General features: G+C 36.6%; 1 protein-coding gene across 4 annotated transcripts in view; it reads left to right on the top strand.

Moving 5' to 3' along the window:
* Positions 1-9,810: 9,810 nt before the first annotated feature.
* EMILIN2 (elastin microfibril interfacer 2) overlaps positions 9,811-24,682 on the top strand; it is a 40,415-nt gene continuing 25,543 nt past the window's right edge. For all 4 annotated transcript variants that reach the window (XR_005557632.1, XR_005557633.1, XR_005557631.1 and 1 more), the window contains exons 1-3: positions 9,811-10,227; positions 16,080-16,202; positions 23,176-23,351. Coding sequence is in view for 1 of the 4 variants with exons in the window: in XM_039351028.1 (XP_039206962.1) it covers positions 10,112-10,227; positions 16,080-16,202; positions 23,176-23,351 (415 nt within the window). In the remaining 3 variants the exon portion in view is untranslated. The remainder of the gene's footprint in view (positions 10,228-16,079; positions 16,203-23,175; positions 23,352-24,682) is intronic.

Raw genomic sequence — 24,682 nt, 5'->3', positions numbered from 1 at the left:
GTCTGGAATTCCCAAAGTGTTTCTTTGGCAATTGGGGCAACTCAGAAGTACAACTTAGCTTCTACAGGCAAAGCAGACAGCAAAGTTTGGAGTTAATTTTGCAGTGTATCTAATGCTATAGTTCTAGTCTTTCATCAAAACATCCACAAATTGTGGCATTTAAAAAAATACTGTTGAATTTTATTTATTTCTGATTATGGGTGTTATCAAGTGTAAACACAGGATTCAGAAGTTTCTTACTTGTCTCCTAAAGTTAGTGCAGCAAGAGCTGTCCTGTTTGTGGGGAGCCACTCAGAACCATACAGATTGTGGCACCCTATAAATATATAAATCAGTTATCTAGCTATTTAAGGCTTTGATATGAGTCGAGGGAAGAACATCTTTTCCTATTTCCCTTTCTTTGAGGGTATTCTTCTGAAACTAAATATGAACATAAAAATGGGTTAAAAAAATAAATTACATGAGCAGAGAACAAAAATCATGAAAAATTTCCACACAGCTTCTTACATGCTCCCACAAGTGTCCTTTCACTAATTAACAAGTAACTTAATGAGTTGACAACGCTCCCTACAGTTGGCCAATTGGGAAGCCCATACATTGGCACTTCAGTGAGCACCTCACGTGTACCCCCAACTTTGAGATTTACTGTACAGGAAAATGTTATTAGTGTTTCTGAGCTTTTACTGCTGAAATATATTTGTCAAACATCTTACCTTGGAAAGGTCAAATTTAATAATATTTTTAAAACCCTGAATTCTCTTGCATTGCAATTACAATATTATGAAAAAGATTACTGGTTTGACTTTTCAGAAGTTATAATTTTCAAATATTAACCTTATTCTAAATTGAAGAACTTAATAGTGGGAAATTACAACTGCACTTAGTGATTCTGAGAAATATACCAATTTTCAGTGATACAGTTTTGTACCACTGTAAAGTGGTACAAAACTGAGGTAAAATGACTGAATTCAGTGCTACATTGGGTCATAATATTAAGTGTTTGTTCATATTAAATTAGAAAAAGCTGTTATTCTGAAAAATGCATGAACAATAGTCCTGGAAATCAGCAAAAGTATTCTGCTCTAGATGTTATGTTTGTTACAAAAATCTAAATTCTCTTAGATTTCTTCTTTCCAATCCATTCTGATCTAATGATTGATGAAAATAACTCTGAAGCTGTCTACAGAAGTTTCTACCTATGAATCAGCACAGACTGGGCACTTTCCTTCAGGAGGAAGCCAACAGACTATATATGGGAGAAAACTAAAAGGAGGTAGTCTGAAATCACCAAGGCTGTTTTGGCAAAGCAAATTGGGTAATTCTGCTTCAGTGAAATAAAGCAATTCAGAACATGGAGGTAACTAACAAACCAAATCTGTAGTGCTTCTGACACACCTACTAGAGACTAAAATCCCCTACTGGGAACTTAAATTTGCATTCCTGCACTGAGCAGAAAGATGTCTAAATTATCCCTTCCAACTCTATGAAACTTTTGAGTTTTTAATTCTATAAAATCTTAAGGTTACTATTTCACTAGTGCCTAAATATTCACAATGCTTCTGGCTTTTTATGTCAGTTTAGGTTTTTCATTGGGATCTTGATTTTCTAAGCCCACAAAATCATCACAAACAACTCAAATTGGTTCTGAATTTGGCTAGTTCTCTTTATCTCTGCTAATTTGGTCCTTGATTATGTATCCTACAAAATCTTCAGGAACTGTAAGAATTTTGCCCTCAAGAAATGCAGTCTGTAGTAATACTGAAAAATAATTTAGCTTTATTGCCTTGTTCATACATAGTGTTCAGGCATGGCTTTGTTTGGATGAAGATTTATATGAGGCCTGCCAATTATATTTTGTAAATCATAGATTATGGCATAAAGTTACATTACATTATGATTTATTCAACAAACTGATTAAATAAACTTGACTTTGCATGATACACCTACCCAGTTAGTTGGGAGGTTTTTCAGCTAAAGTGACAAAATTATTTGTTTTGGAGAAGCTCACAACTAGTGAACAATTTTAGAAAAAAATATTGTTTAGTTAATCCCAGTTCTAGAAGTGAAAGAATTAAAAAAAAAACCACCTGATTTGATACAACTATTCTTGTTTAATAACTCAAAACAAAATTACCTCCCATTTTTCTACCTTCCCTCAGAACAAAACTATCATTGGTTTTGAAATGTAGAGAATAATTTAAGTACTTTTTCTTTAACACAGATTAAGCTAGGCTATTATATACTGCTTGCTTGCTTCATTAACTTTTTGAAACAAACTACTTTTTGAAGAGTATTTGGAAGAAAAACTATGTTTACATGAAATGTAAGAAAGATAATCTTGTCAATGTTGAAAATCAGACTGATTGCTTATTAGAAGGAGGCAGAGGACATTCCTTAGGTATGTCAAATTTGTGCCTTGGTTTCAAGAAAAAAAACTCGTTAATCTTTCTCAGTGGTTGAGAAGGAGTCCATAGATAATTGAAACAAATATTCATTTGTTTGTATATTGTTCTTTTATCTAATCAGAATGATTGCAATTGTAAAAAAAAAGCAGCATAAAGATACTAAATAAAAAAAACCAAGGAGACATAATAAATATATACCGTATATAAATACTAAATAATCATAAAACAGTTCACAAAATCTGGTTGTGAAGTGTTCACATCACAGAATCTTCTTATGTGAAGAAGTTACCTTTTTGCTATAACATTGTTACCAAAAAGGGAAACTGTTTTTACAAGTTGCAGTTCTTTTATTTAAAGATTGAAATTGCGGCATTAAACAAAAAACTCTTTTAATTACATGCTTTTTGTTGTCTGTTTGTCTGAAGACTATCTTTGGACCATGCTTGTTATCTCTTACATGCCATCCCTCTCATTAAGGCAGCAGCTTAAGATTGGTGCTTCCAGTAGATTTTTTTTTTTTACAACAAGGAAGGATTCTGGTTTAATTTAAAGGAAGAATGAATTTACATTATTCATATACTGGCCACATTCTGCAATAAAATCTTTTACAGTTTTAGACATTGTAGCCAAGCATTATGCAGTTAAAATGCCAAAATATGTGAGAGTGCACACACAAAGCATAGTAGGAGTCTCGATTTTGAAATAATTTTTTGTACTACTAAGGCCAGCTATCTGGAATTATGTGTCTTTGAATTCAAGGAAGCTTTTTTTCTTGAGGCTTGTGAACTATGATACATTAAGTATACTAGAATCAAAGAAAGATTATAGGTTTTCTTTAATCATTTCTACCACCAGTTCAGAATTACAGGAAAGGACCAATTTTATTGGAAAACTCTTAAAAGGGAACTATTTATACATATTAGTTTTCTATCTATAATGTTGCATTGTTATTATTCCTCATGAAATGCATTTAATGTTTTTAGGCAGGCATATTAAATATGAATTTAGAGGGAGAATTCTTAAAAGTGAAAACCTAAAAAATTCTGAACACTCATACATTTCAGGGTGTGAGTAATGAAGTCCATACGATTGTCTTCCAAAGATAGTTTGCCATTTAAGGCTGCAATCCATACTCCAGACTTCTATTCAACATGACACAATTATTTTAGCCTTGCTACTGCCAATGGATGTGTTTTCTTTTACAGTGCAGTTAGAAATTTGGCAGCTTGTAAATATGTAAGGCTTAATATATGATATGGTTTCATCAGATATTTATGCAAGTATCTCCACTTATCATAAAGCAATTGCATCTATAAATGGGGTACTTGTGATAAACTTTGGAAACTTAGAATGGTTTATAAACCATTATAAGTTTATTTATAAGTTAATATTATAAGTCAAGATTTGTTTGGTACTGTATTTGATTAGCACATTGTGTGAGTCCAATCATTTGTAAGCAACAGATAATGAGTTAAAAAGTACACAAACAAACAATTGAGTTCTATTTAATAAAAGTTTAAAACAATGTCTTAGCATGATGACAAAGTGACAAGATACAAAGTAACCATCCTATTTTTTAATTATTTCATAGAAAATAGAGGCTGTTGCTAATATAAACAAACAAACAATAGAACCATTCCCTACAGCCAGTCTTTCTCCTGCAACTATTGTAACTACATATTGGTTTGGTATTCTGGGAACTAGGCTTGCAATCTATTCTGCAACTTAACAAGGTTATGAAGGGTACTCTATTGAAGTATTTAACAGAGTAACAAAGTTGGAAGAGATCTTGGTGGTCTTCTAGTCCAACCCCCTGCTCAAGCAGGAAACACTATACCATTTCAGACAAATCGTTGACCAGTCTTTTCTTCAAAACCTCCAGTGTTGGAGCATCTACAACTTCTGAAGGCAAGTCATTCCACTGATTAATTGTTCTATCAAGAAGTTTCTCCTTAGTTTTAGGTTGGTTCTCTCCTTGATTAGTTTCCATCCATTGCTTCTTGTCCTGCCCTCAGGTGTTTCGGGGACCCCCCCTCTTCTTAAACGTTTTCTCTCAGAACCACTTCCCATTTTAAAAAATTATGGAGGTCCCCCCCAGAGCTTATATTTAATCAATATTATTATATTTAAAATTAAAGTCATGGCTTTTGCTGCTACTATTGCTTCTCACAATTGATGGGATTCTAAGATATTTTTAATATAGGCTAGCAAATAATTTTGATTTTGTGGACCTTTAAGAGGGTCCTGAGGAACGCCCGGGTATTGTTGGATCATGCTTAGAGAAACCCTGCTCTATTGTATCAATTAACCTTTTCCCCAGTCTTCCATTACAGTTCCTATTTTTCTTCTGTAGAAGTAGTCTATGTTTAGTGACTATTGTTAAGCAAAGTGGTTGCAAAGTGGAACTGCAACTGTGCTGATGATCTTACAGGTAGTCCTTGAGTTAAAATGGCAATTGGGACCAGAATTCTGTTGCTAACTGATGCAGTAATACCACATGTCACATGACCACATTGTTTAATATCCATAATCCCTGCAGTCCCCGCTGCAATCATTAAACGAAAAATTGTAGGAAATTAAGCAAGTATTTCCTCTCGACATCAGTTTTCAACAACTAAACTCAGACAGAAAGTCCCAGGTTACTTGCAAACAGGCCAGCAGGCAGGTAAATGACTGCTGTCAGGTGGGACTGCTGAATGGCTAGGGAGGCATGCATAAGCATAATGGGGCTTGGGGTGGCTGCTACCAAGTGGGAGGGTGTGCAAGTAATGGGGGAGGTGCAGCATGAATGCAATGGGTCTTGGGATGGTTGGTGGCAGGTGGGAGAGGTGCACAACTGGCCAAGGAGGTGTGGTGTGAGTGCAGTGAGGTTCAGGGAGGGTGCTAGGGAAGTTTGCTATTGAGGTTAAGGTGCTGGCTTAGAAACCGGGAGACTATAAATTCTAGTCCTGCTTTAGACATGAAAACCAACTGGGTGATCTTGGACCAACCATTCTCAGCCCAACCTACCCAGAGGATTGCTGTTGAGGGGAAAATAGGAGAAGGAAGTAGAATTATGTATGTTCATCATGTTGAGTTATTTATAAAAATAACAAATGCAGGATAACAAAAAGTTGTGATCATGTGATTGCAGGATGCTGCAATCATTGTGAATCAGCTCCCAAGTTCCCAGATGGTGATCATATGACTGCAAAGGAGTTGGTATGGTCAGACCTTGAGGACTGATGCTAACCATCACTCCTTTAGTACCATTGTAACTTGGAATAATTGCTGAACAACTCATTAACTGAGGACTACCTGATGTTCAGCTTTCCTTTGTTTTACAGACCTGCAAAGGTCATAAATGCAAGGGCTAATCACAAAGCTACTTTTTCAGCACCATTGTAATTATGAGTGGTCACTGCACAGTTACTAAACAAGGACTACCAGTATGTTTGATTTTCTGTATTTCTCAATTTTACAAATTTAACAATATTATCTGTATTTTATTATTTGCTGAATTTAAATTTCCACTCAAATTGCATTTTAATATTAAAATTTATATTTGTAAGGAACAAATAAATCCTTGTTGGTTCAATAGTAAGAGCAAAACTAGCAAACATTATACTACATATGGAAAATGTTTTTACATCTTGGGACGACTTCAAGGAAAAGAAAACAATTAGTCATAAGCTGAGGGCATAGGTACATTTTAGAAAATAATGTTTAGTTTCTCTCATAGCCCTAAGTAATAGGCACAAAATCCTTATGAAACAATTGATTGTTTTAAAGCTCTATTACTTCCACTACAAGGAAGAAATTGATACGTCACTATTAATTTTCTCTTTAACTTTGATTATACAATAAAGCTTGCTATCTAGAATCATTGGAATTTGGATGTAATTTTCACCACAACTCAAAACAGATTGTACTTGATGGGGTAGTAAATCAAGGCAAATGTTTTCTATATACAGGCATGACAGTATTTCCTGTTATTTTGATCAAGTCACAACTGATGTTTAATCATTCAGTACTGAACATAGAAAGAGCTTCAGCAAACATATTATTTTGGCAATTACTTTGTCATAGAAGCATTTGGGTGATTTCAAAAAAAGCTAAGGAAGGATTGGACCTATTTAGTATTTGGATGAGAAATCCCAGGGCAATGGGAAATTGAAAAAAACTTTCCTGAATAATGTTCTAGAGGTGCTAGAGAAATTAAAGAGAAGTTTTAAAACTAGTAAATTCATACTTGGCCACTAGCTGTTCTTTTTAATGGCTGCCTGAGTCACCCAGATGAAAAAATATGTTAAGGAACATACTAAGAATCCCTCTTTCCTTTCATTCTTGATTTCTTTGAACTGTTATAAGTAATATAGGTTGCAGGACTTTTTAAAGAGAATTATAGTAAATTAAAATTAGAATGTTCCTGCACTAATCTAACATAACTGATTAAGGCATGGTCTCATCCTGAGGCATCTGATAAATTTTGACAAATTTGAAATCCTAGTGATCTTATATCCAGCAGAGGTACAAAGAAGGTGCTGCAATCTCTCTTTCTCTCTCTCTCTCTCTCTCTCTCTCTCTCTCAGGAATTAATGTCACCCATTTGTTTATGTAGTAAAAGCTCGTGATGTGTCTCTGTTCATACATGCAACCCTCCTGTCTAAAGGTGGAATGAGAAATTACATTGTCTCTTTTTTGTGGTCCATTTGGACGTTTGAAATACAGGTGTGCTTATATATAGCTGTTGAAGAATCAAGAATCAGGTAGTCCTCAGGTTCTGATGGCAATTCAGACTGGAATTACATTGTTAAATGTTGTGATCTTAAACTGCAATGTCATACAGCTGTATCACTTACCAACAAGTGCTACTTGCCACACAAGTCATGAAGTGAGAAGCAGCAGTAGTCCTAGGTAAGGAACATGGAAGTGCTGCACGGGGGGGGGGGGAGATTGACAAGGCCCTGGTACAAGCCTTACATGAGTTGGGTGAGGCTGGGGATGAGGGGTGCTGTGGCAGGGCACAAGCACAAGAAGGCCATGAGGTGGATGGCACAGTAGGATGCAAGGGTAGGAAGATCGGGGTGGGTGGCGCAGCAAAGCCCAAGATTAGGAAGACCAGGGATAGATGGTGCAGCAGGAAAGCCAGAGGATGGATGGTGCAATGGAGCCCTTGTGCCGGGAGATTTGGAGGGACTTATTTGAGTGATTTACAACTTTCCTTGCCAATTTCCCCATTTCTTGTTTGCCAAGAGCCCAAGCAGTGATCACATGAGAGCAAAGATGATGTGATGGCTGGAACTTCAAGGATAAGCGGTATGTACCACTCAGCACTATCCCAACAGTCACTGAATGACTGGTCAGTAAGTCAGTAAGAATTCAAGTATGTAACTTCAATAGAAGTACAGTATTACAGTTATTGGTAATTCTGTATTGGTATTATTGGCCACGATTTATGAAATTTGGCTAGCATGTTTGTGCTCTGTGTACATATGTTTAAAGATTAGTACTTTAGAAAACTGCTTATTCAAGCTAGTAACATCAGCATTAATTCCTCATTCCTTTCCTCCTATTTATTAAAGATATATAATTTTAAAAACATATTTACACTATGATGCTGTTCTATTCTTGCCATCAAGTAAGCTCCATTGGACTCTAGGGAATATACTATTATATTGCCTAAAGATGTACTGGATTATATTATTAATTATATGCATGCCATTCCATTTACCAGACTTCACACATTTGTGATATTTTTTTTTCCTTTCAAAACAAAAACACATGCACATTCTGAAATTTATTATAGCCTCTGCTGTCACTATTTTCCTCATCAAAACTTCTAGTTCAGTTAAAGGCATACAGATGCCTTTCAACTGACTGGTAGAAAACCTTAGGTTCTTTCTTCAAAGTATATTAAAAACTAGCTTTAAAATTATGAATACAAACATATCTATTGAGATGGAGCCTATGTGTAATTGCTTTTCATGGAACAAATATTTCCTCACAACTTACAAATGTGTCCTAATTTATATTCAAAACATCTTCTACATCCGAAACAGTAATTTTCACACCTTCAAGGACATTGTTCTGTTATACTGAAATTATGATTTATTTCAAGTTTTGAAGAGCCATAGTGGTGCAGTGGTTAGAATGCAATATTGCAGGCTAATTCTGCCCACTGCCAAAAGTTCAATTTTCAGCAGCTCAAGGTTGATTCAGCCTTCCATCCTTCCGAGGTCAGCAAAATGAGGACCCAGATTGTTGGGGGAGCAATATGCTGACTCTGTAAACCACTTAGAGAGGGCTGTAAAGCACTATGAACCTGTATATAAGTCTAAGTCAGTGTTTCTCAACCTTGACAATTTTAAGGTATGTGGACTTCAACTCCCAGAATTCCACAGCCAGCAATGCTGGCTGTGGAATTCTGGGAGTTGAAGTCCACATGCCTTAAAATTGTCAAGGTTGAGAAACACTGGTCTAAGTGATATTGCTATTGCTACTGAAAATTGTAGTCAACAAGCATATAGTTGTAAGTTTATTCAGCTAGACAGGTTTGCATGCTTTTGTTCAGTAACTTTGTATTTGGTGTAAAAGTAGATGATTAATGAGCTTTCTTCAAGTAAGAGGTCTTGTGGTTTGCAGATTATTACAATAATTAGACTTTTTAAAGAAATGAACCATGATGTATCCTCAAGGTATGACAACAAAATAAATTGTGCAGTATATGCATGCCTTTAAAGGTAAGGAACTTTCTTGGCCTATCTATGTACTACAAAAACTCTTGTTGTCGTGACTCATGACCTTTAAATGGGGAAAATGCTGCATCACGGGGCAACAGTTTTTGAGCCAAGGCATCTCAAAGTGACTTTCTTACAGATTATGTCCAAAATCCTGAAACAATGTCCCAAGGAGGCAGGGGTTGTCTAGCTGATTACTAAAGTGCTTAAACATACTGAGCACTTGTTTTGGACACGTTGTGTAAGAGCATTCTTGGAAAAGGAAAAAGGTTCAACCAGTCCTCAGCTGAATGGAACAAAAAGGGCCAGGGAGGGGACGGTTTGGAAGCTAAAACTCCTTCTGGTCAGAGTTTTCGCTAAGCCTTCCCCAGCAGAGAGAGATTAAAGAGGCCTCCTGACAAAGGGCTCTGTAAGTGAGGGGATGAAGGTGAGGCATCCGGGGTGCTTGCGTGACTGCTCGAAGAGTCAGGAATAGGCACCAGTCTCAAACCCTTCACTACCATTTAGTTTCTCACGGCCACCACACGCTGTTTCTCCTCAACTCTCCACACGCTCTTCTCAGAAGAACGCCGAGAGCAATTTGTGCCTTTCTCCTTAGCAAGAATGAGAAAGGGTTGCACGCTGTTTGGTCAGAGAAGAAAGGGGGGGGGAGGAGGAGGAGGGGGAGGAGATGGAGGCTAGCCACCCTTCGGGTAGGATGTGCGAACTGGAGGGCGGAAACTTTGGAGGAAGAAGAAGGGAAGAAGCGAGCGGGCCGGAGAGAGAGTCGGTGGGATTTCTTGCGCCGGTGGAAAATCTCAGCGGGAGAACAGAACCGAAGTGAAGGAAAAAAGTGGCGGGAGAAGAGAAAAGGCGTGTAAGAAACGACGAAGCAACGAACAGAGTAGCCAGCGGGCAGGCGAATCCCACCACAGCGGCTCTGCATCTTCACGCCTCGTCGCTTCCCACGCGAGTCAAGTGAGCGGTGGCGCGCCAGTTCGAGCGGAAATGGAGCTGCTTGGGAAGCCCCTCGGCTGCGCTGTGGCGCTCGTCTTATCTCTCGGGGGCTGCTTCAGTCTGGTCTCCCCCCACTCGGGTCCAGGTCGTTCGGGCGCCAGAAACAAGTAAGACTCCCTCCATCCCTCCGACCCGGCTTTCCCCCAATCCACCTTTCCTTCTCCGAGCCTCGGGAAAACTATATGAACATTTCAGGTCTGCCTCTTCCCCCACCCTCTGCGTACAGAGACCTTTGTGGGCTCACATATTATTTTCCTGCCATTTGTAATGCTGCAGGGTGAATAATGTAAAACCCAAATCGACGGGTGGAGTCCCCCGTCTCTTGGATAGGCGGTGAATCCCGGCTTTTCTCCCTGGTGTTGACAGGTCGCAAGAGGCGAGGTCATTTGAGGGTTTGATACTCTTCTCAAACCGGCCAATTGGAGCAAATGGCTGCCTGGTGGCAAAACGGAGAATGGGTGGATTGGCGAGCCTACGGAACCTCTTCCCTGATCCATGTAGTCACTTACACCTTCTGGGCTGGGAAGCACGGCCTGTTGGAGTTGCCATTTTCTGAAAGAACTTGGGCTGAGTTCACACGTGCCTGATTTTTCCTTCCATGAGTTTCCTAGCTCGAACTAAGTAGAAACGTGTACGACTTGAATTGGCTGATTCCTTCTACAACGTTTATTTTGTGATTCATTTCTTCCTTTTGAATATTTGTACAGTATCCAGCCTTTGATTGAATTTAGAGATCTGGTTCCTTTTTAGCCAACCCAAAACAGTTTGCCTGCCATTGAATTTCAGTACCAGGCAGATACTTCTGCTTATTTTGACATTGTTGTATTCCCCCCCTCCCCGCCACTAATGACTTAAAGTTAGAATTATTGAGTGACACTTGACAGTTCTCCATTGAATTTATCTACACTTTAATCACCGTAAGAGTGTCATACCAATCTATGGCAGGCCAAAATTTTTTGGACAAATGATTTTAGCCCTAGTGCAATGGTGGCGAACCTATGGCATACATGCCAGAGGTGGCACTTAGAGCCCTCTCTGTGGGCATGTGTGCTGTTGCCCCAGCCCCACCTCCCTCCATGGCCCCCTCCTCTCCAGCAGCTCCCTCAGTGGAGAGTTGTCCGCGGGCGCGGCCTGCACAGAGCAGTGCAGCCAAGGACATGGCACCCGGGCAGCAGGGACAAGACTCCGCCCTCGCACCCCGTCGTGAACAGATGATGTGGGGTGCAGGTGGAGGACATGGCCGCCATGGTACTGCTGGGCTGCTGGGGCGATCTGTGGCGGGCTGTGGAGGCAGTGTGTGGTCCCACGGGCAGGGTGGGGCATGGAGTGGGGGCGGGGGCGGGGCAGTTTTTGGGCACTTGGTCTCTAAAAGGTTCGCCATCACTCCCCTAGTGGCTAATAAAAAACAAACAACAGTCGAACCAATTGTAATGTATGCAGCGTATGCACTCTTGAGCACACAATCCAATAGTTATTCTCTATGTGATGCCTAAGTTCAGACTGCGCTTCTTTTCAGTTGGAGATTATTATTTCTGACAGCAAAATAATATTTTCTGCTGTTTCTATAGCATATGAATACTATCAGGCTGGTCTTCCCCTTAGTGAAAACACATGTTGACAGTGCTTAGACTATATGTGTAGTTGTCAAAGCGTGTCTTGTCTTTATTTATTAAATGTATATGTCACCCATCTTGCCATCCAGAGATGGCATTTTTTTATTGGTTAATCAAAGAGAGATCAATTTTCAATTGATATCAGTAATACTTGAGTTCTTTTGAACATGGATTTAGTGCTACTCCTAGACAGCACTAAACATGTTTCAAAACAGAATGAGCACCCTAGATGCAATATTTACCACACTTGGAATAAATACTGCATTCAGTTTTGGTCACCACAATATAAAGAAGATGTTGAGACTCTAGAAAGAGTGCAGAGAAAAGCAACAAAGCTGAGTGGACTGGATGATAAAACATACAAAGAACAGTTGCAGGAACTGCATATCTCTAGTTTAATGAAAAAAGGACTAGGGGTGATATGATAGCAGTGTTCCAATATTTGAGGGGCTGCCACATAGAAGAGAGGATCAACCTATTCTCCAAAGCACTTGAAGGCAGGACAAGAAGCAATGGATAGAAACTAATCAAGGAGAGGACCAATCTAGAACTAAGGAGAAATTTCCTGACAGTTAGAACAATTAATCAGTGAAACAACCTGCCTCCAGAAATTCTGAATGCTCCAACACTGGAAATTTTTAAGAAGAGACTGGACAACCATTTGTATGACATGGTATAGGGTTTCCTGCTTGAGCAGGGATTGGACTAGAAGATCTCAAAGGTCCCTTTTAACTCTGTTATTCGGTTATTCCCTCTTTACAATCTGGATTGGAAACAATCAAGGAACAAGAATCCAAAAGCTCTAAGAGTATTTATTATAAATAAAATAAAAGTTACAATACAATTCAAGCAAATATCTATTCTCAAATGGAACAAGTATATATAGGTAGTTTTAGGGCAGCAAAACTCTTGCTTATTTTCTCCCACTCTTTCTATGCAGAGTGCTAAATACACTATTAGCATTTAGCAATATCAATGGCATTTAAGCTTATACAGTATACCACCCCACTGAGTTTTATAGCACTCTCTGAGCAGTTTACAAAATCATCTTATTGCCCCCAACAATATGGGTCCTTATTTTTTTTTATTGAAAATTTTTAAAAGTTTTTACAAATAAGGAGAAAAAAAATAAAAAACAAAAAACAACCCTACCCAACCACCCCAACCCTCCCAGTCCATCCCCCCCACCTTCCCAGAGCTGAATATAGGCTTAATTAAAATTTCTAAAAATCTTAAAAAAAATTAAAAAAATATAAACCATTAATATATCTAAATACATTACCTAAGCTTATAAGATAATTAACAATAATATATATGTAAAAAAAAAACAAAACATAGGTATTAAAAAAAGAGAAAAAAATTACTTAAAAAGAAAGAGAATAAAAGAGAAAAGAAAGAAGAAAAGATATATATATATATAAAAGAAATAAAATAAGATGAGATAAAAATAAAAAATATAAGGAAAGAGAAGAAAAAAAATACAATCTATAAAATATTAAAATTTATATATAGGTTATTGAAAAACTAAGTAATATTTTTATATCCAACTTATGTTGTATAAAATCTATCCATTTTTCCCATACCGCAAAAAACTTCTCTTGCGATTGATCCTTTAAAAAAGCCAAAATCTTTGCCATTTCCGCCAAATAAAAAACTTTAAAAAACCATTCTTGCAAGGTAGGCAAAGATTCCTTCTTCCAGTATTGCCCTACTAACAACCTTGCGGCTGTGATTAAATTTAACATCAGTATAACCTCCTTAACATCACAATCAGTAACAATACCCAACAAAAACAATTATGGGGTAAATTTTACCCTCCTTCTAAAAATTCTTTGAATATTCCACCATATCTTAATCCAAAAAGCTTTTATATTTTTACACGACCACCAAATATGATAATAAGTAGCATCCAAACAACCACATCTCCAACATTTAGGCTGTAAGTCAGGATACATACGAGACATTTTTTGTGGATCAAGGTGCCATCTATAAAACATTTTGTAAAAATTCTCCCTTAAGTTCTGGGCTTGTGTAAATTTAACATTCCTCACCCAGATGGTTTCCCAAGTGTCTAGTAGAACTGGTTCACCAAAATTTTGTGCCCATTTAATCATACATTCTTTAATTAGTTCTGGTTCTGAATCCAGTTCTACTAGCAAATATGGGTCCTCATTTTATCAACCTCGGAAGGATGGATGGCTGAGTGCCCCATCAGGATTGAACTCCATGCTGTGGGCAGAGTTTGCCTACATTCTAACCACTGCATCACCAGGGCTCTTCTTTTGTAATAGGCAAAAAATAGCAGAAAAAAGAGTATGGAGTATGTCCTGCCATGGTTATGTGCAAGCAGGGAAAAGTCCTGAGTAGAGCAGAATGCTTCTTGCTACTGGGAGTTGTAGAGTGAGGATAAAGCAGTTGGAAATGGTACTGTGCAGATGTATAAGATAAAAAAGTACACAGTTACACTGTACACACTAAGATATGTTTTATCTATCTATGCTTACATAAAGAAGCCTTAATTTACCACGTTCCTCTGTTTTGCTAATATCCCATAGCCTCATGAAAATGTATATCAGTGTTCCACATTTTGATATTTGCCAGATGTGAAACTATAGCTTCTATAATCCTCAGCCTGATTGGCTAAGAATTGAAGTAGTTTTAGGCATATACTATAAAGACACCAAATTTGTGAACATTGTTTTAGATGACTTTATTAAGTGTTCTTTGCACTTTAATTTTATCACATTTTTGTCGTTCCATCTGGATAGTGTTGACATCTGAAGTAATGATTTCAGTAGAAATGTATATTTCACTTGGTCTTTCTAAATGGTATTCTAGTTGGTGATGAGATTTTTTGGTAGTCTCTTGCAGGAGGTCATCCAAGTAGGCAGGTGTATTGTAGAACTACCACCATGTCACTTTTGTGTCTGTTGTTCCTCATTTATATAAAAGGTTGTGTGAAAAGTCTATATTACTTTAGATAGCACATGACACTAGAAACTTACATTTTTGCATAACATTTATAGGTAGTCCTCTACTTACAATCATTTGTTTAATGACAGTTCAGAGTATCTGAATGGCACTGAAAAAAGTTACTTATGACCAGTTTTCACATTTACTACCATTGCACATCCCCATGGTCATGTGATCAAAATTTGCTTGACAACTCGCATGTGTTTATGACACTTGCACTGTTCTGGAGTCATGTGATCACCGTTTATAATCTTTCCAGCTAACTTCCAACAAGCAAAGTCAATAGGAGAAGCATGGATCATTTAACAACCTCAGTGATTTGCTTAACAACTTTCATAATGGTTCGAGTCAGGGATGTCCAATCTTGGCAACAGCAAGGGTTTTGGACTTCAACTCCCAGTTGGATGGAGAATTCTGAAAGCTGAAGTCCACAAGTTTAAATGTTGCCAAAGCTGGACATCCCTGGTTTACAATAAATAATTTGTTTAAAAAATAATAAATATATTTACTGTTATGGAGATTTGAATCTTTGAATGCCTGTTCATGCTTTTTCCAGGGCTATTGTTATTGAGAGTAGCCTGACACGTAAGATTTTTTTGTTGTACTTGAATGTTTCAAAATTTTATTAAGCAAAATTCCACACAGATGGCAATACTTAATCTTTAAAGAAAAGAATAGAGTTCTATTAGAATAGGAAAATTTAATTCTAACAAGCAAAAACAGTAAGCAAAGATATTGAAATCTGATTTATGTACTTAAAATATTTGCCTTTTTTCATTTAGTTTTCTACAGTTGTTCCGCATGCAGAGTTTGCATCATGATGTATTTATATCATTATTCTCCACCTGTTCTCGCCCCGCAGGCATTGTTTGACCCACTGATAATCAGCCATAGCTTATATAATATAAATTTAATACATTAGTACTTAAGTAAAACCATATTATGATTTAGCACAATGTGTATGAATCCTGTCTCTTTTGCATTTTGGAATCAGGGATTTATGTCTCCGTATCTCAAAATACAAAAACCATAAATCCTGTGTCTATTTATCTGGGAACATGGCTCATCTTGCATCTGAGTAGACATACATAAAATGAGCTCTTATCCTCATACATTTTGTTATTCTCTACACCGCTACATTTTATTTAACTCCTATATTTGCATCCAAAAAGAACACATACATTATAGCTAGAGGATCTTCTGTGTTCCTCATGTGTTGGATCAGTGGTAGGAAGTGGAAGAAAATAATTGCTTCTCTGCTTTGATTCTCCCTTGGGTAAAACATTTGACCAATATTACATATTTGATTTAGACAAATAGTTTAATAACATGTACTGTAATGTGTGCCTTTTCTATTCTTGCTGTCTCTACAGAAACTGGTGTGCCTACATAGTGAACAAGAATGTGAGCTGCTCTGTGCTGGATGGCGCTGAAAGTTTTGTTCAAGTTCAGTATGTATGTCTTTGGAACCAGGAACCCTGCCCACATGCTCCTGTGTAAGTAAGAATACCAATCTAGAATGGGAGAATATTTGATTATTTTTTTCAGCAAAGCAGTATGGCCATAAGCAGCATATCATGAGGATCTGTACCATTTTTTTTTTAAAAAAATTGCAACTGTAGCATAAAATATTTATATTATAGTCCAAGACAGCTGAAGCAAATTAGAGAAACTGACTCTTCTTCAATAAATCATTGAACAATTTATTGTTACATTATTCAGACTAAAGAAGGAAATTGCAAAAATATTATAATTACATAACTAATTTGAGACTAATACCAGAGAAGAATTTTTCATAATACTTCAATCAGAGTTAACATATTTAGTACCTAGCGTTTTGTTCAGTCTACTGATCAATCTGTGTGACCGTTTGTTGGTGGAAACAATTCTTCGGCTTATATGTTTTTCATTTGCAGGTTGCAGGCATCCTGAGCAGTCATAAACTTTGTTGTAAATCATTAGCAGTCTTTGAAATAATTGGGATGAAGCCAAAATATACCCATAATTTTGAGTCTGTGTGTTTGAAATGTGTGTTGCCTTGATATTCAGAAATACATATTTTGGAATGTAAAGAGTTACACTTTTATTAAATAGAAACCACAAAGCCATTGAAGGAGTTATTAAAATAGAAATCTTAGCCAGCCATCTGGCCAGCAGCTAGCCATTTGGCCGTAGTGGCAGGGGAGGGATGTTAGACTGATGTGAACAGCATAATAACACAAGCCTCACCCACCCACCCCTTTTTTTTTTTTTTGCATGTGTGACAACACATGCTCAAAAGAGGCAGAACTTGTAGTGAAACTTCATGGTATTGTTTTCATCAGAATAATCCTGTGGGTGCCATTGCATCTGTCCAAGTGGATCATCCATGAAATACGGTACCAGAAACCATTCCATTACTTGGTTCTCAAATTGAGAAGTACTTAGAAGATACTTTATTCCCATATTTGAAAAAGTCTAGCAAGTAAATCCCACTGTTTCAGTGCCAAGAGTCTTGACTATGGTACATAGTCTTGGTCTGCCTCTCAATCTACTAAACCCTATTTTTGTAATATTTTGAATTGCAAATATAAAATTATATCTAAAGTGATAGCAGAATTGCAAATGTGATTGTAACTAGCTTGTTGCTGACAAGGGAAGTGGCAGTATGAATAATGGAGGGCACAGCATCCCTCTGTCTTTTCTTTATGTCAGTTGCCTTTCTTCTAATTAAGGATTTGGGGATTTGTTTGCCATACAAGTAAGGCAAAGTGTCTACTTAAAAGAAATTCTCTGTTGACTAGGTTGAAACAATGTAAAGCTACATACTCTCCTATTTCCTTTTAGCTTATAAAAGGGAAAGAAGGGGAGGGAGGAATACCTGAGGCTAAGATGTTACCTTACATGAACAAACTTGGATAAGTCATCCCTTAGGGTTACATTTGAACAAACAGCCTTACGTATGCATCAATCTCCAACATATCTCTGTCTTTATAGGTGAAGAATTATATCATTTTTAATAATGCATTCAAATAGCTCAATATGTTTTAAAATACACAGAAGAAAATATTGTTGGATAAGTACTAGAATGTACCAAAATGAACCAGGAATAGATTTTTTTATATATTGTAGCTTATTAATTACATTGGATGGGTAACTAAAGCATAAAGTATTGAAAAGACAGAAGATGTAAAGTATTTTAAACATGTATTTCAGTCTTTTGAGATTTTTATTTATAAATCCCAGATTGCTGGGTGGAATTAACTTTTCATCTTGCATCCTCTGATCTAATATTACTTATCTCTATCAACAAAGAGCAACAATACATTCCTTTTCTCTTATTTGCACAGAGGTTTATACTCTTATGCATCATTCACAACTAACCATGAAGTTCACGCTAGTTTCCCTTTTGTCCAAATGAAACATAGACATCTATATTTGAGCTTTAATGTTACTTGACGTTTTAAAGAAGAGGATAATGCTCTATTAATGTTTAAAATGATAATAGAGTAAAATATAAAAGTTTCACAATGAATAACTTTATGTAGCGGTATAATTGAATAGCTTAGTGTTGCTGGCTTAATATTCTCTCCATCATGGTGACCCATAATCCTTTTTATATGACTTTATATGCTGCACAGTCATTGTGATCAGCTTTGAAAAATGGACCATACTCTCTGGATGTAATATATATATTCCAGACCCCAGTTTGTTTTAGGATATTTATGACTTGCTTGCTATGGTCCCTCATTCTCATGTAGCAGATGATGTCCTTTTGAATAAGGGGTTAACTTGCCCAAAAGAACTTCAGGTTAGTTCAGTGCATGCAAAGAAAAGGAAGAGGTTCATTGCTCTGCTTCTTATTCATGATTATTTTGGAAGAAAGGAAGAATAATTCACCAGCAGACAGCATTACTTGTACGGGCAGAAAGTTGGTTGAACACATTGCATGCAGCTGGAAGGATGAATACATTCAGGGTTTTTTTGCTCAGTTCCTGTTTTAAAATTATATACAAGCCAGAAATGGAAGTTTAGACCAAATTAGCTGATAGAAGCCAGTTATGAATCCTGACATTATTTAATTGGCTTATTTAACTATATTGTAGAAAGAATAGAAAAAATGAGCCCAGTTTTTTTTCCCCCATGGGTTTCTTTTTGTTCTGGCACATGTATTTTACTAAGATAACACTGTGTAATGTTGTAAACACCCTCTGAAAAACTTAAAGCTACATTTTTCTATGAATAAGATTTATATAATTTATAATACTGTAGTATACAAAGTTCATAAAAATAGAGTATACAAATTCATTATATTACAGAATGGCTGGAGAGCCTGCTTCATGTAGTGATTAAGGCACCAGGCTAGAAACCAGGAGACAGTGAATTCTAGACCTTGGGCCAGTCACTCTCTTAGCTCAAGGAAGGAGACAATGGCAAGCCACTTTCCAAAAACCTTGCCAAGAAAATTGCAGGGACCAGCCCAGGAACTAAATTAAAGGCAACCTCCCCAACAACTTGACTTCTAGCATTTCTCTCCTAGTGTATGTTGCAATTTTTAAAAAATGAACAAAGAAAGCAATACATTGGAAAACAAAGCCAGAACTTTCTATTCATATGGTAAGTTCTAAAGATAAGTATTATCACATCTCTTGATGCCACTAGGAAGTTGTCCGTATGTTTGATTTCAGGAAGGCAGTGAATCTTTTCAAGACAAACCTTAGATCTCAATGAAAAACACAGGTGGTAGATGTTATAACTTCAAACACTCCTGTAAACTATCACAGAATGTTTCTAAAGGAAACTAACAATTAAGAAACCACAATATGTTTCTAAAGGAAACAATTAGGAAATCCCCAATAGATTTTAAAGGCCATCTTTAACTCTTCTGTGAAAAAAGCTTTAGAAAGTACCCCTGATCCTCTGGATAATTGGAACATTTTAAATAGTACAATGTTTGCCTTTGTGTGATTTTAGTTTCTCATGCTTTATAGTAAAAAACACTGTTAAATCTCATGGGAAATATGATTCCATGGTTTGGGAATGTTTAACTGCTGTGGATTCAGCAATAAGGGAGTGGTTCTGTTTTCAGCAGTTGCATAACACTTCACATTTCTACTGTGTTCTGCAATAAGCCCATTTGTGCACTGATGTGGAAAAGATTCTCTTCTCCATGAGGGGTAGAGCTATTTGGCTGAATGCAAGGAAATGATGTGTGTGTGTATGTGTGTGTACACTAGATAGCCCATGGCCCATTAGGTCATTCCTTTTCCCACATATAATAGAGGCATGCACCATTTTCTCTCCCCTCATGAACTTCAGGAGAGTCCCAGTGAAGCCGCCTCCTCCTCCTCCTCCTCCTCCTCCTCCTCCTCCTCCTCCGACCTGCTGAACTTCCTGCCTTTGCTTGGGGAAAGGGGAACAAAAGACTAAGGAAAACTGACCCCACTTCCCATTCCCCACCCTCTCTCCCGTGAGTAAGAGGTCCTCTCATTATTGGCATTCCTACCCAGACCTGCCTCACCAATAGGCATCTCACTTGGTCTCTGTCTGTTCCTCTTTTCACATAAAATGTAGGCTTGTACCATTTTCCCTCCCATCACAACCCTCAGGAGAGCCCTAGGTGTAACCTCCTCCTCCTCCTCCTCCTCCTCCTCCTCCTCCTCAGATCTGTGGAACTGTATGCCCCTTTCTGGAGGAAGGAGGAACAAAGGGAGCTGTGGACCATGAGGAAAACTACCTCATGAACCACTACTCCCAATTCCAACATGTTCCCAAGGGACCCCTCCCTCCATGGAAAAAGAGATTTCACCTTTTGACCCACATAAATCAGTAGACTGAGTATTGAGTGAAACATTGTCCTTAAGAAAAATATACTGAGGTTGTTTTGTTAGGGTAGTGATTTTCATGGGTATGTGTGTTAAAGACATAAAAAGAACAGACTTAAAATCACAATAGTTTTATTGATATTTGTAAACTTAGATCAAAATATAAACATTTGGGAAATCTTATCAGATAACATTATATGTTACTTTCCAGTGGTAAAGCAAGTGGTACAATGGATTTCATAGCTTTTTAATTATTTAAAGCTCAGTTTCCAATCATCCGTTTGAACTAATATAACACATTAAAAGGAAACCCCCAATACTACTAAGACATCAGTTTTCCAATTTTTGGTAGATGCTTGTACAGTCATGTAAAAAATAAAAATCATTTAAAGCATAATTGTAAATATACATTTTTTGAATTTTGTAAAAGTTTTGTTATTCAAAATTTTACTCAATTTTCTTATCCCTTATATCGAAGTCTTAATATAGAAACAAGTTGATGTGCATGAAGCCCATGAAGTTTGATGTAAGCTTAAATAGTGTTAGAGATATCTCTCTAAAGCAAACATCATATTCCATTCACTTCAGAGAATTAAAAAAAAAAGTAGCCTAAATTACTTGTGCAATAATAAGTGGGTATATGTTGTGGGTAAGAACAGAACACGGGGAAAGCTGTGGGTGGTCAGGATATTAGGTTTTCCACCTTGTTCTCCTTCACCACAACTATTGTTTACATATTTCTACATTTCAACTAAAAGTTAGTCTTGTATGTATCAGATACTGGAATTTATTCCTGAATGAACATGCTCTATGCATAATTTTCCCCATTTGTTTATTTAATTAATAATAAATGGTTTTTCAGATGTCTTAGCAATGCTTATAACAGAAAATTTTATATAACTGGAATTTATTTTTGTTTTGTGCACTAAAGACTTGTGCTTAGTGTACATAAACAGAATTTCCCTGTTTTCAAATAATGCAGAAAAGTAAAAAAAACAACGATGTGACTTTCAAAACTAGGTTCAAAGCTGTTTCTAAAATGCTGCAAAGATTTGTCCCTTAGTTTTCAAAAGGAATTGCAGTAGTTTCATTTGATATTGAAGGCAACTTTAAATATTATATTAATATTTAAATTATAAGCTTAGATCATGTAAACATTAACATTTGCAAAACAGTATATAGGTAGTCCTCAACTTACAGTTTGTTTAGTGACCGTTCATAGTTACAACAGCACAGAAAAAAGTGACTTATAATCATTTTTCACACTTACGACCATTGCAGCATCCCCATGGTCACATGACCAAAATTCAGATGCTTGGCAACTGACTCACATTTATGACAGTTGCAGTGTCCTGCAGTCATGTGATCACCTTTTATGACCTTCTGACAAGCAAAGTCAATGGGAAAGCCAGATTCACTTAACAGTCGTATTGCTAATTTAACAATTGCAATGATTCACTTAACAACTATAGCAAGAAAGGTTGTAGAATGGGGCAAAACTCACTTAATGTTTCACTTAGCAACCAATGTTGGGCTAAATTGTGTTCATTACTCAAGGACTACCTGTATGTGCAGTGATTAGACTGATAGGGTAGTATAGGTCAAATGGGATCCTACGTCTCATTCTTCAAATTGTCTTTCAAACTACTTCCATTTTACAAAGTAGTTTAAAACCTTTTCATATGTTTTGAAGATTTAGGACAGTGTTCAGCAGTAGTCAAGCTAGTTTGTAAATCCAGCCATGAGTTCAGTATTCTGAGAACAACAGTGTGATTTAAATCCATACAAATAATTCAAACAGGTCCTTTGCCACATGTGGGGACATGAATGAAGGAACTCTTTTAACAGTTAAGGAAGTGATATCCTTTGAAAGGTTCACATTGCTGTTTCCAGATATCCCTGTAAGCTTGTTCATGCACAACATGTGATGCATTATCAGTATCACAATGTATTTGCTATTTTCTATTAAGTGAATCTCTCCAGATGAGTTGGAATGCTGCTGCTACTATCCCTATCCATCTATGAATGTGTAAGTGTATCTCTCTGTGTACCATTGTCTCTGAAGAAAACAATTATTATGTTCACCATTTTCTTCATACATGCTGTATTTGTGGTAAAATTCACATTTTCATTTCACTCAAAAAAAGAAAGAAAATGGATTTGTTACAGTCATAGGCCAGAGTTCAACTGAAATAATTATAGAGATAAAAGGGCCATTTAAACCATCAAGTCCAAGATCTAATGAATAAAGGGATCCAGATTAAAGCATCCCTGGCAGATGGCTATAAAGGCCTTGCATGAACACAGTCAGCAAAAGATAAGCCATCACCTCTCTTGTAATTGATTCCACAAACAACCTACACAATCTACATCAGGGGTGGGGTCAAACTGCCAGCCCACGAGCTGGATGCATCATAGCAAAACCGCGCCCACCCCATTGCCGGCAATAGCAAAAAAGTTGTGCTACGTTGTGACACGTCATGTGACATTGCAAGTTTGACACCCCTGATCTACATTAAGGAATGATAAATACATCTTGGTATGTCTAAAAGATAGTACACTCAGGTTTCTTAATTTTAATTATTGTATTTGGTCTGCTTACATGGTTTGCTGAAAGGACAAAACAATAAAGATAGTTCAACATGCTACTTTTAATTAATTACAGGTATCGAACAAGTTTGAGGCCTAAATATACTTTAACCTACAAGATGGTAACCGAATTAGAGTGGAGATGTTGTCCTGGATACATGGGTGTAGATTGCAAAGAGGCTGTAGCAGAAAAGCCAAGATCAATAGCTTATCCAGCAGAACTTCCACCCAATGATATGAAGCCAAGCTTGGGTAAATGTTTCTTTAGCTCTTGATCTGCATGGTCTTTTTGCTGAATTTTACGCCAACCTTTTATTGTTTAATGTGCTTTGCTATGCTAGCTAGATTTATTAGTTCTGTTAATTCTGTGAGGTAGGTTATTCCTACATTATTTTATGTGTTATTTTCTACATCATTTCTACCAGTGCATATAATAAAATCATTTCCCATGACAATAGACAATTCTTAACCACTAGTTGAAGTTTAGTAGCTATGTTTTTTAAATTTATATTAATCAATGAAATTGGTCAATAATTAGCACATGGCATATAACCTTTATGATTTTGGCATAACTGCAATATATGTTTCATTAAATGAAAATAAAAATTCATTTTCAAAATTCATATTATAGAATTTGATTATAGAGCTGATTAAGTTTAGGACTATGTACTAATAAATATTTTATACCATTCCACGGAAAAGCCATTCCATTACTCATATTCAAAAATATCTTTTGATCTTATTCATAGTCGAAAGAAAGAGTAATAATTATTACTGTGAAAGGTCAAGTTTTAGCTTTAAAATTCTCTAGATTTTTCATCAGATACATTATCAAATTTATATAATAAATCTGAGTAATATTTTAAAAATTGAAAGTATATGTTCTTTGGGGATTATATACAGGTAGTTCTAGATTAACAATTGCAACGTTCAGCAACTGTTTTAATTTGTGACAACGCTGGAAAAGTATTTTATGATCAATCCTTAAACTTATAACGGTTGCAGGATTCCCACTGTCCAGTGATTGCCATTTGCAACTTTCACAGCTGGCTTCCTACAAGCAAGCCAGCAGTACACTTTCAAGTCACAGTCACATGATGCCACCCTTAACAACTGCAGGTGCTTTACATAATGACTGCAGCAGAACTAACGCCTTTCACATGACTGCAGCAGAACTGACCTTTCACTTAATGTTGTGCCATTTAGTGATGGAGCTGCTTATCCCAATTGTACTCATTAAGTGAGGACTATCTATATCTTATTTTTAATTACTATAACTATTTTGCCTTTTTTATTTCAGTCAGTTTGTTAAGATTCTACTTTTATAATTTTCCCAGCATTTTTGATGTGACCATCTTACAAAAATTTAGTTTGCTATAATAAGATATTATTCAACTCATATTTTCTGTATATCCATTAATAGGCTGTTACTATTAAAGAGAAAATTTTCCTTTTGCCTTTCAAATTGGTCTCTTAGTTGGTTTTGAGTTTCTAACATGATACATAGATTTAAATTTTCTTATGACTCCTTTCTTTATGTGGTTTCTTAGTAATGAAATGTTTCAAGCTGCAAAAATGTGAGT

This window comes from Crotalus tigris, unplaced genomic scaffold (assembly GCF_016545835.1).
Source record: "Crotalus tigris isolate CLP2741 ecotype Arizona unplaced genomic scaffold, ASM1654583v1 scf7180000018368.3068619, whole genome shotgun sequence".
In the NCBI taxonomy this organism is placed as follows: Eukaryota; Metazoa; Chordata; class Lepidosauria; order Squamata; family Viperidae; genus Crotalus; species Crotalus tigris.
This window is presented reverse-complemented; position numbering and strand designations above follow the sequence as displayed.